The sequence below is a fragment of the Corticium candelabrum genome, chromosome 17 (assembly GCF_963422355.1).
Source record: "Corticium candelabrum chromosome 17, ooCorCand1.1, whole genome shotgun sequence".
In the NCBI taxonomy this organism is placed as follows: domain Eukaryota; kingdom Metazoa; phylum Porifera; class Homoscleromorpha; order Homosclerophorida; family Plakinidae; genus Corticium; species Corticium candelabrum.
This window is the reverse complement of record NC_085101.1, coordinates 3004937-3015109: the sequence shown is the minus strand read 5'-3', so window position 1 is coordinate 3015109 and position 10173 is coordinate 3004937. Positions and strand designations below refer to the sequence as shown.

Here is a 10173-nt window from a genome sequence, read left to right as displayed (position 1 = left end):
ATGCATTAGCATTCATTAATTTTAATCTATAAAAATACTCCGAGAGACAACCAACAGATTTCAGACAAGCAGACAGACAGACATACAGGCAACTGAGTGCAGACAAGATGAGTTCAAAAATTACTGGACGACTTGATTCTCAATTGTGATTCAGCATATACCTACAATGCAAGAGTGTAACTGTTCCTGCAGGAGATGAGCAGAGTCCATTATAGTACTGACTCAGTTGGTGCCATTAGTAACTCTGTTAGTATAGTGTCACTCAGCTATTTGACTCTTGGTCTTAGCTAGAGACCGTTTAGGTCCAATTTGTGTATATTTTTAGCGTATTGTAGACTGTAATAATGTCTTGTATAAGAAATATATGTATTCTCAGACAGACAGACAGACAGACAGACAGACAGACAGACAGATTGTTTTATTCTCTCCCAAACTGTAAATGTAACAGTAAATTGCAGAAGTAAAGTATCCTAAGCATTAGCAAAAACTACTGAAATGTCAGAAGTCATAGCTACAGTATTATCCTAATGAACATAGTGTTGAATGTATATATCAAAGAAAAAATCATCTATCTTACCTACGTGCAATCTACTTATCTTCTTTAATATAACTCTAGCATTACATCTCTGGATAAATATAGAAATCTGTCTACGCCATCTTGTCCTGAAGTCGGCTTCAGTACTTCTGCCTTCCGAATTCCTTGATTTCTTTGAGAGCGAGTTCAGGAAGTTATCAGCCTTCTGTCTCCAGAACCCAAAGTGCTCAAAGACCAGAGGAACTAAGTTAGGTGTTGTGCCTTCCTGAACAGACAGAGCTTCGTATTAGCTTTTCTTGCTTTTCTCCCACCTCTCAGCTGCATAGACTGGCCCTTTAGATGCTCTATTTAGGATGTCTTTGCTCCAAGTGTACGTGAGCCATGCTCACGTCCAAGTCTGTACTTGTTTCATTGTACATTAAAATATCGGGGCGATTCTCAGATTCTGTATATTGATCTCTTGGCTCCTTGCGATGGTGCAGTTGGAGCTCGTTCAAACAGCTGCATCATCCTGACACTACAGATTCGTGTTGCCAGACTGGTCCTTTCCCAAAGTTGCAGGTGAGAAGATGATACCCAGTTTCATCCAATTCTACTCCACATTCACATTTGTTTATGCATGACTTAAATGGCATTGGTAGACCGAGCCTCAGATAGGACGCTAGACGGAAATCCTTTGCCATAAGTGCGTACCTATCTGATGATGCTAGGGCCTCTAACCAAGCCCCAGACTCCCTACCTTGAGGAGAACGTAATCTTGCAGCGTCCCTTCTATGAGGTGCAGAAGACAGACAATGAGCTGCACTCAAGAGGCTAATTTCTGAGCTTAGATTGTGCTGAAGCTTACCCTTGGAACTGAAAGGGTTGACAATGATCGAGGCCTCGGTGTTTCATCGTCTCCTAATCTAATTGGAGGCAAGGACTTGACAGCTGAATGAATGTCGAAGCCAAGTGAAGAGGATGTGGAATGGTTTTCCTCCAGATCTTGAATACGTTGTGAAAGTGAGGAAAAGCGATTAGGCAATCTCTGACAGATTGAGCCCATGAAGAGACGTATGCCGAGCTTTTACTCTTGTTGACTTCAGACAAGCTAAACCCACCCAATTTGATGTTTAATGAGGCTTGATTCCAGGTGAAATCATCAATAGAGTCTAAGCCCAATATCTGGACAAAGGTAGACCGGGTCATGGCATCATGTAGTTTTGCAGCATATTCAAAAGAACAAGGAGACACGCATCTAGCTAAGTGGTTCATCCGAGTCACGTGGCAAAATCTTAGCAAGAGAGTTCCACTCTGAGGGCATCTCACGGACAGACAGACAGACAGACAGACAGACAGACAGACAGACAGACAGACAGACAGACAGACAGACAGACAGACAGACAGACAGACAGACAGACAGACAGACAGACAGACAGACAGACAGACGGATGTCTTCCTCTATCCGTATTGTCCACTCCTCTACATCAACATTATCATTATGGATTGTACGCAATTTTACCTCGATTGCGTCAGCGCTAAGCGTGGTCTATGGTGGCTGTGCACGTTGTGATGTCCATCCACGTTATCAAGAAGACAGACAGGCACGGTTCAGTTTTTGTTTGTTAGTTATCATTGTAAGACCCTGATAGGGTCATCTGTAGTGTATTGTGCATTGCTTAGTTTGCTTTAGCCTGTAATAGTTCTGATTTATGAAAATAAAATACCATTGACAGACAGACAAACAGACAGACAGACAGACAGACAGACAGACGGACAGATAGACAGGTTTAAAAAATAGGCGGTTTTTATAATCAATTAAAATTTTAAAGTTGTCTCTTGTATCAGGGGGGCTTAACAAGGTTGAGTAAGTCGTAACATAGTTGCGGTACTGGAAGTGTCGCAGGAATTAGGCCTTTATAGTTCAACTTGAGAACAGCGGTGAAGGGTAGATTGTGTTGGTTAAAATCCAACGAAAGGCTTTACAGACAGACAGGCATACAGACAGACAACCTGTCAGAATTAAGCAGACTTGCCGCTCTAAACTGGCAGTTTCCATCTCCTTGGACACAGACAGGAAATGATGTGCAGCAGGATAATTATAAAGATAAATAGCAATATTATCAACTACAAAGGACACTACAACAATATCTGAAATCGTGCCCATCGAGAGTTTAGGATAGAGTAGCCCGGATAAAGATAAGATGCTTGTTTGTAAATTTCAGTTTGGGGTACGTTACAAGCAAGCACGCACAAGCATGGTACAAAGTAGCACCTCCTTGACACTACAGGGCAATCATGCCCAATGCGGCACTTAATTAATTAGGCCTGGTACCTTCATAACAACGGTATGGAAAGCAAACTTTGCACCTACTAATCATCCGTCTACTGCTTCCAACATCACTCAAATAACTACTGTTGGTCCAGTAATCCTGATCTAGTATAGGCCTGGTCCAGTGTACATGGAGTAATCTGCAATTTTTACACTGATACTTAATTACCAATATGAACAGCACACATCCCCATATAGTGAATTACTAGCTAGGTCTTTCACTCTTACCATGGTATCAATCCCAATAATGAGTACAACAAGTAAAAAGACTAGAGAATTTCTCTATCTTTAGACGCTTTGGCTACACAAGTCATCCAGAACCTCTCCTTCCAATTGGTACCATCAGTGAGGTTGTCTTCTGCTCGTCTTCCTAACGGCACACAAGAAACCGTTTCTGCTTGTTTTGGGGTGAGGTCACCTGTCTGGATGAGAAATTCTCGGTACCTTCTTGTCATCTCGTTAATGCAGTGTTTGTGAAAGTATGTTGCTGCTGTCTTGTCGTTATCAGGATTCACAACTAGATTGACTTGTAAAAGCGATAATGGCATTACTCCAAATTTGCTTACCAAAATTCTTTGGTCACGTTCTCAATAATGATACCGTTTTCTGGAGTGTTTCGTCCTTCGTGTTCTGGAGCACAACAAACAAGCAGATAAACTGCACCTTCATCTTTCTGGACTTCCTTTTTGATTTCTCGAAAGGTTTTGCGGTCTTTTGTGTTGGTTGGTCCAGGAGTGTCCCAGAAACTAAAAGGAATTTGGTTGGTAAGACATTCAATCTTTTTTTGTCTTTGATTTCACGGTGTAACTTCCTCGTCCCATTCGAGCACTTCCCACATCAGTGGCCAGCTTCCCAGCTAGGGCATTTGCAAGTGTTGACTTTCCTACTTCACTTCTGCCCACACATAGGATGGTGATTGTATGTTGCGTTTCTTTGGATTTTGTAAACAAATTCGAATGTTTCTTCTCGAATATCGACTCTGATGATATTGGCGTAGCTTTTTCATCTTTCCGGTCAGTCTCCATGATTTGTTGGACTCGTTCCAGCAGTTCTTCTTCTAGGATGTTGATGATTCCCGGCTTTTGCTCGGAAAGAAAGAAAAGGAATTTGGCTATAGGTACTTCTCTGCAAGCGCTTATCTTTTCTAGAAGAAATTCCGCTTGTTGCATCCTGTTTTTTTATTGTAAGTCCGCAGGAACGGCCGACCAGAGTGCATCATTTTTGATAACGTCGCATTTTAGCAGTTGATCAGTTACAGTCCCTAGCTTCCACAGCCAGACCATGAACAAAACTAGACAAGTTCTCACCTCTTCTGAGTAAGTTACTGACGTACGTAAACTGTGGGAACAAAGTGTCCTCTGGCACAACACTGTTTTCTTGAGACATGCTAAAATAGAAGTGCTGGCTTCTAGGGCTTGGACATGCGTGTGGGCTTAATTAACAATGAATACAGGTATATTAGATAATTTTCCACATTCAATAATTTTCCACATTCAATTTCACTGTTAGAGAAGAATCAAGGGTCAGTGGGTCTTTCGGCAATTTCAAATTTCAAATTTTCAATTTTTTGTGTTAAAATTTTAAATTTTAATTTAACGTTCCAATTTTAAAAAAATTTGATGGAAAAGTTCTCTAAGCGGATGCGCAGACTATGGAATAGCTTTTGTGGCTACTTTTCAGCTGTTTGAGAAACCTGACGCTATATAGCGAAACAAAAAGACTTTCCAAAAATAGTACAACTAAACCGGAATGTGTCAATAGTTTTGACACGGACTGTAACCAAGAAATAAGAAATGACATAAATTTATGCATTGCAAGGCATGCAAGTCTGCTTAGCTACTTGAACTAAAACGTCATTGTTTTCTGTCCTTAGTTAGAAGTCACAACTTCCATCAAGCTGTCTTGGCGTCTTCATAGTCACCAGTCAGGTTCTCGTTCTCCTTCACTTGTTTCTTGGCTTTGTAACGTTTATAGAAACATATTGCATAGTACGCTGTTGCTATGCATATCCCTATTCCGGTCGCTCCTCCGACTGTGGCTCCAATCATACCTATTGATGCATTAGCTGCTAGAACGCCAGCTGCAGCTTGAGCGCCAGCTGCAACTCGAACTCTAAAAGCAGTACCAATACCAACAGCAATACCAACAGCAGCACCCCTCAGTTGACCATCACTTATGCTCAACATCATCCGAAGCTTATCAATCCCAGTCATGGGTACAGGTAATTGATCAGAATTTAATATGCTTGAACTGGCAAGAATTCCTTGAATATCTTTGGAGGCTCTACGTAAGCAGACCATGCAGAAATTCTTCTTCCACTCGGTACCATCAGGAAGGTAAGTCTGTGCATTTCTTCCCAAAGGCACACAAGGAACCATTTCAGCTTCTCGAGCAGAGAGGCCACTTTTCTCGACCAGAAATTTGCGGTACCTGTTAGTCATCTCAGAAACACAGTGTTTGTGAAAGTATGCTGCTGTTGTTGTTTCATGGTCGGGATCCATGACTAGATTGGCTTGAGTGAAAACAATAACGGCATTATCCCAAATCTTTTTACCAAGTTCCTTGGTCAGGTTCTCAATAATCATGCCATTCTCGGGACGATCTCGTGCCTCATGTGCGGGAGCACAGAAGATGAGCAGATCCAGTTTGTCTCCTTGTTGCTCTACTTCTTGCTTGATGTCTGAAAAAGTCTCGCTATCCTCTGTGTCTTTTGTTGGTCCAGGTGTGTCCCAGAAAGTAAATGGAATATTGTTGCCAAAACATTCAATTCTTTCCACATTTTTTGTAACAGATGTGCCTCCTCGTCCCGTTTGAGCACTGCCTGGGTCAGTTGCAAGCTTTCCGCTTAGAGCATTTGCAAGTGTTGACTTTCCTGCTCCAGTTTTTCCCACACATAGGACGGTGATTGTGCGACTGCATTCCATAGATTGGGCAAGTGAGACAAATTCCCTATCCAGTTCAATTTTCTTTTCAGACCATGATGTTGACACATCAGGTTCTTCAAGTTGCAGGACGTTCCAGTTAGTCTCCATAACGTCTTCAACTCGGGCAAGCAGTCCTTCTTCTAGGATGTTGATGATTCCTCGTTTTCGCACGGAAAGAAAAAAAAGGAAATGAGCTACAGGTACATCTCTGCAAGCACTTATCGCACGAAGAAGTAATTCCGCTTGTTCAACTCTGCTCTTTGATTGTAGATCCTCACGCACCTCCGAGGGTTCTGTTTCATCCTTGATAATGCTGCTTTCCAGTAGTTGATCCAGTATTGTCCCTTCGACAGCCAGAGACTCAGTGAAAGTAGCCAAGTTCTCACTAGGGGTAAGGTAATCCGGGGTAACTCCGACCACACTTTGACAGTTTCCCGGCTGTATCCACGAAGAACTAGGCTCTGGATGTGAAACACTGTTATCGTGAAGAGCAACTTCTACTTATTGTTTTCTTGCGTTGCAATGGACTTACGGCTGCTAGTTACTATACAGTAGACTCGGGAAGTTACTCGCATGCATATCTCTGAATACCCAAGGGCGGGGCAACTCCGATCACTCCTCTGCGCGTCATTTCTGCTGCTGCAAGGTACGCGTTGGTTACATGATTATGATTTAATAGTTATACTGAACACTCTTAATCAGAAACTGAGCTAGTAGCTATGTGCAGGGTAACGTGTGGACGTGCTACGTACAGTGCATCTACTCGCGCTAGCCTTACTCTGATTGATTCTGATATATGTACATTTAGCTGCATTTGGAGCATGTCCAAGGGTCCTCGTCTTCTGGAAGCTCTGAAAGCCCAGCACAATCGTAGTGATACCACCGCCAACAGTGTTCACAACCCACCCAATCTTCTTGCCTCTCATTGCTGTCGTTGTCGAACAATCCTCCGCATCCCTGGCACTTGTTTTCATCTCTTTCTTCTGTTACTGCAGTTTTTCGTTTGCCTTGGCGTGCAGGTTGCTTTCCTTTTTTTGCTTTTGCCAGTCTTTGCTGTTTTCTTTCATCTTGTGCTTTTATTCTAGAGTACGCCTCATGACTTGTTATGACTTCTCCATAGTATGCCAAGTCTACACGAGCAGATGGCTTTGGCCGTGGTGGTGGAATAGGCGTTCTTGTTTTCTGGAACAACTTGGAGAAGTGGTGTCTAAGCTGAAGTTTGATTGCAGGAGTGGTAGCTGCTGTCGGAGAACGAGGGCTCTTGCATGGTGTTCGTGTAGTAACAGCATCTGCTGGACTAATTTTTGCTTGAGGAATGGCTGCAGCTGATGGCTTTGGATATAAACCAGCTCCTCGAAATGCACCTTGAAATTGGTGTGGTTTCATGGATGTGTCTGTCAGCTGTTTTAGTAATTTGGGAAAAATTGTTTTACAGACACCTTGTCCCCTTGTTCTTCGTTTATAGTCGGTCAGAATTTTCTGCCAATTTTTCTTCATGGGAGCAAACACGCCTACATCCAGAGGTTGTAATGCGTGCGTGGTATTTGGAGGCAGGGTTACGAGAATGATGTTGTATTTTCTTGCCACATTGATGACATCCAAGTTGATGTGTGAATAGTGTCCATCGAAAAACAAGATCACGCTGGGGCTAGTATCATCTGTGAAGTCTGAGTCATCACTACGGTCACTGACAAGACTTGGTTCTGTTGTCGTCAGTGTAGTAGATGGCTCTTCATTTTCTGCAATCAGTTTCATCTTCTTGAGCACTGGTATGAAGCCTTTTACAAACCAGCTGTAAAAGTTTTGTTTTTCCATCCACCCGCTGGCTGATACTCCATACATTGCTTCAGTAGGGCCACTAAGGGTCCAGGTATGATACAAGTGCTGAGCTTTATATAGAATATAGGGAGGGATTTTGTCTCCATTGGCATTTCCACCCCAATGGACAGTAATGTATTCACGTCCACTCCCTGCCATGGTCTCATATACAGACTTAGTTCCTCTCCTAGCTAGGACCATTCTAGATGAGGAGGCTGTAGCAAAAGCGGTTTCATCGCAGTTCCAAATTCTTTTGGACAGCTCTTTCTTACTCAGTTTAAACAACCCAGCCTTCCTGTAGATCTTCTCGACAAATTCCATCCAACCCTCAATTCTCTCTTTGGTCAATGCCTTAGCACGTTTCTTTGACAGATGTTGTGGTTTCCTTTGACTCAGTGCACTCTTCCATCGCTTAAAGAAGCCAACAAACCAGTCAGGACCAGGTAAATCATCAGGAAAAGGATTTTCTCTAGCATTTGCTCTAAGGTAATCTGAGATGACGTTGCTGAGACTTGATCTATCAAGGGGAAACCCCATCTCTTGCAGCACAATGCAACATTGCACTATTTCTCTCTCTTCCTGGTAAGTCAAGACTGTTGGCCGTCCACCGTATCGCGTTTTACTGACTCCCTTGTGATGATCGCGAAGGGTTGAGTAGGGAATGCCGTACACAGCTGCCGTCTTCCTTATGCTGTCCTGGTTTTCAGCAAGATCTTGCAGTGCCTTTCTCAGGGCTTCGTCAGAGAACTTGTTCTTAATTCCTTTAGGTTGATAATGTCGTACCATTATTGCAAAGTAAACGAATAAAGCAGATCAGAACGCAAGCGAAGTAAGTCTACGACTGTGACAATGTGATCGAATTTTGGACTCTAAAGGAAGGGCAACGGTGCGTTTTGTCTGCATCAACGTATTTAGTGGTAGAGTGGGTTGCACAAAATAGCATTTAGTCTTTTGGATTGTCTCTAACAAGAAAGTTTTTGGACCGCAAGTTCCGCTACCTAGGTCGTTCTCACAACAAACAAGCCGTTTGAGACACAACGGCAAGGACTTAGTGGTTATGTCACTGCCTGCTAAAACCACGAAGGGTCGTCTACTTACGTGCTGTAATGGGAAAGGCGTACGGTTTTCTCATCAACAACGCTGAGCGGTTTACTGTCACGTGATCGGAGTTACCCCGTGATCGGAGTTACCCCGTATTACCTTACTTAGTAACTCTCGGACGTACTCAAACTGTGGTAACGAAACGTCAGGAGCTGCAGCGTTACCGTCTTGAGACATGACAACGTGCTGAAGAGGCAACTAGCGACTTTCTAATCCAATCTAGTCTTTCCTTCTGATGTTATCCCGTATAAAATCTAGCCACGTGGTGATGGCTGCGCATCCGGGGCTGCAATCCCAACTGTGTCTCTGCATGGGGCGGGGCTCTAAAATATTCTGTTTCTGCATCTAAATTTTAGTTTCAATGGTCCTTAATTGAATAAAATAACAAACATATCATATTAATTTGCCCGGCTTCCGATTTTCATATTACAATCAGACTCGATTTAGGATTATTTTTATTTCTAGATCTTTGTTCATCAAATGTTAGATTAATTGATATTCTTTAAAATGTTATCCTTCTCAGCAGATATTAACTAACTAGTTGTACGGTATACGTAGGCGCCTCGCATTCGTGAGTAACACGTCCAACGGAGTTTCAGACCGTCTACTGAAACGCCGAGTCCTAGCTAGACAATACGTATTTGTTAACGTTGAAACCCTAGCTGGCACGGAAGTAAACATGCAAACTTCCTAGTAGTTTAGATTACGTTTACAGGCCTGGTATAGGTAGTCGTCGTTTTGTGATAGTGATCAAGACAATTGAAATATACAATCTAGGTATGCACTCAGTTCCGTTGTAACGACGGTGGTATGGTATTTACCGACATAGAAATTGATATCGGCAAACATTGACGATCAACAGTGTTAGATGCAGCACAGTGTAGTAAAGGATTGATCATACCAGGCGCAGATCCAGGACTTTTGAAAAGGGGGGTTGCAAATTTTGATAGACCACGCCTACTTCAGTCAACGCATTCGTATCTTTAGAGGTGCAAATGGCCCAGGCTTCTTACAGCTTAGCTAAAGTAAATGGCAACAACTATGGCAACATATCTCCAGCAATGTGTCATGTTATAAACTCCCTAGATCATCAAAACTGTCTAACAGAATCTAACTGCATGATGCATAGACTACTGCTAAATTAATGTTAATTAAACTGCTGTGCAACTATGTCTCTTTCAACCAAAGACTGTATGAACAATGTCCGTGGATGATTTTGTACAAACTTTGTCTGCTGGTACCCAGTTTTTGTAATGCATGGCGATAACTGATAGGTGTGCAAGACGTTTCTCTGCCATGGTAGACCTTGCTTAAATCTTCAGTCTCCTCAGTCGAAAAGAAATGACCTCTCTGGTTCTGCACTTGTGATAGGCAGTGTACATGCTAGCAATAGCAGGCGATGAACATTCGGGTACAACCAAGAGTCACAGGCTCTCAAGGCCAGGAAAAGGTTAATTAATTGTTGGGTATGGCCTTCTCGCACT

General features: G+C 42.6%; 2 protein-coding genes across 2 annotated transcripts; both read right to left on the bottom strand.

Moving 5' to 3' along the window:
* Window positions 1-4524: 4524 nt before the first annotated feature.
* LOC134192835 (uncharacterized) lies at window positions 4525-6401 on the bottom strand. The gene is made up of 2 exons (XM_062661593.1): window positions 6362-6401; window positions 4525-6231 (listed from the first exon to the last, which is right to left on the bottom strand). The coding sequence occupies exons 1-2, from the start codon at window positions 6399-6401 to the stop codon at window positions 4739-4741; spliced, it is 1533 nt and encodes a 510-aa protein (XP_062517577.1). The 3' UTR covers window positions 4525-4738.
* A 21-nt stretch (window positions 6402-6422) lies between these two features.
* LOC134193072 (uncharacterized) lies at window positions 6423-8737 on the bottom strand. Its single transcript, XM_062661860.1, has one exon. The coding sequence runs from the start codon at window positions 8372-8374 to the stop codon at window positions 6575-6577; it is 1800 nt and encodes a 599-aa protein (XP_062517844.1). The 5' UTR covers window positions 8375-8737; the 3' UTR covers window positions 6423-6574.
* Window positions 8738-10173: the final 1436 nt, after the last annotated feature.

Coding starts and splice junctions, on each gene's coding strand:
- LOC134192835 (XM_062661593.1), bottom strand. CDS start 6,401: ATGACGCGCAGAGGAGTGATCGGAGTTGCCCCGCCCTTGG. Junction 6,232..6,361: donor CGGAGTTGCCCCGCCCTTGG/GTATTCAGAGAT, acceptor TTTCACATCCAG/AGCCTAGTTCTTCGTGGATA.
- LOC134193072 (XM_062661860.1), bottom strand. CDS start 8,374: ATGGTACGACATTATCAACCTAAAGGAATTAAGAACAAGTTCTCTGAC.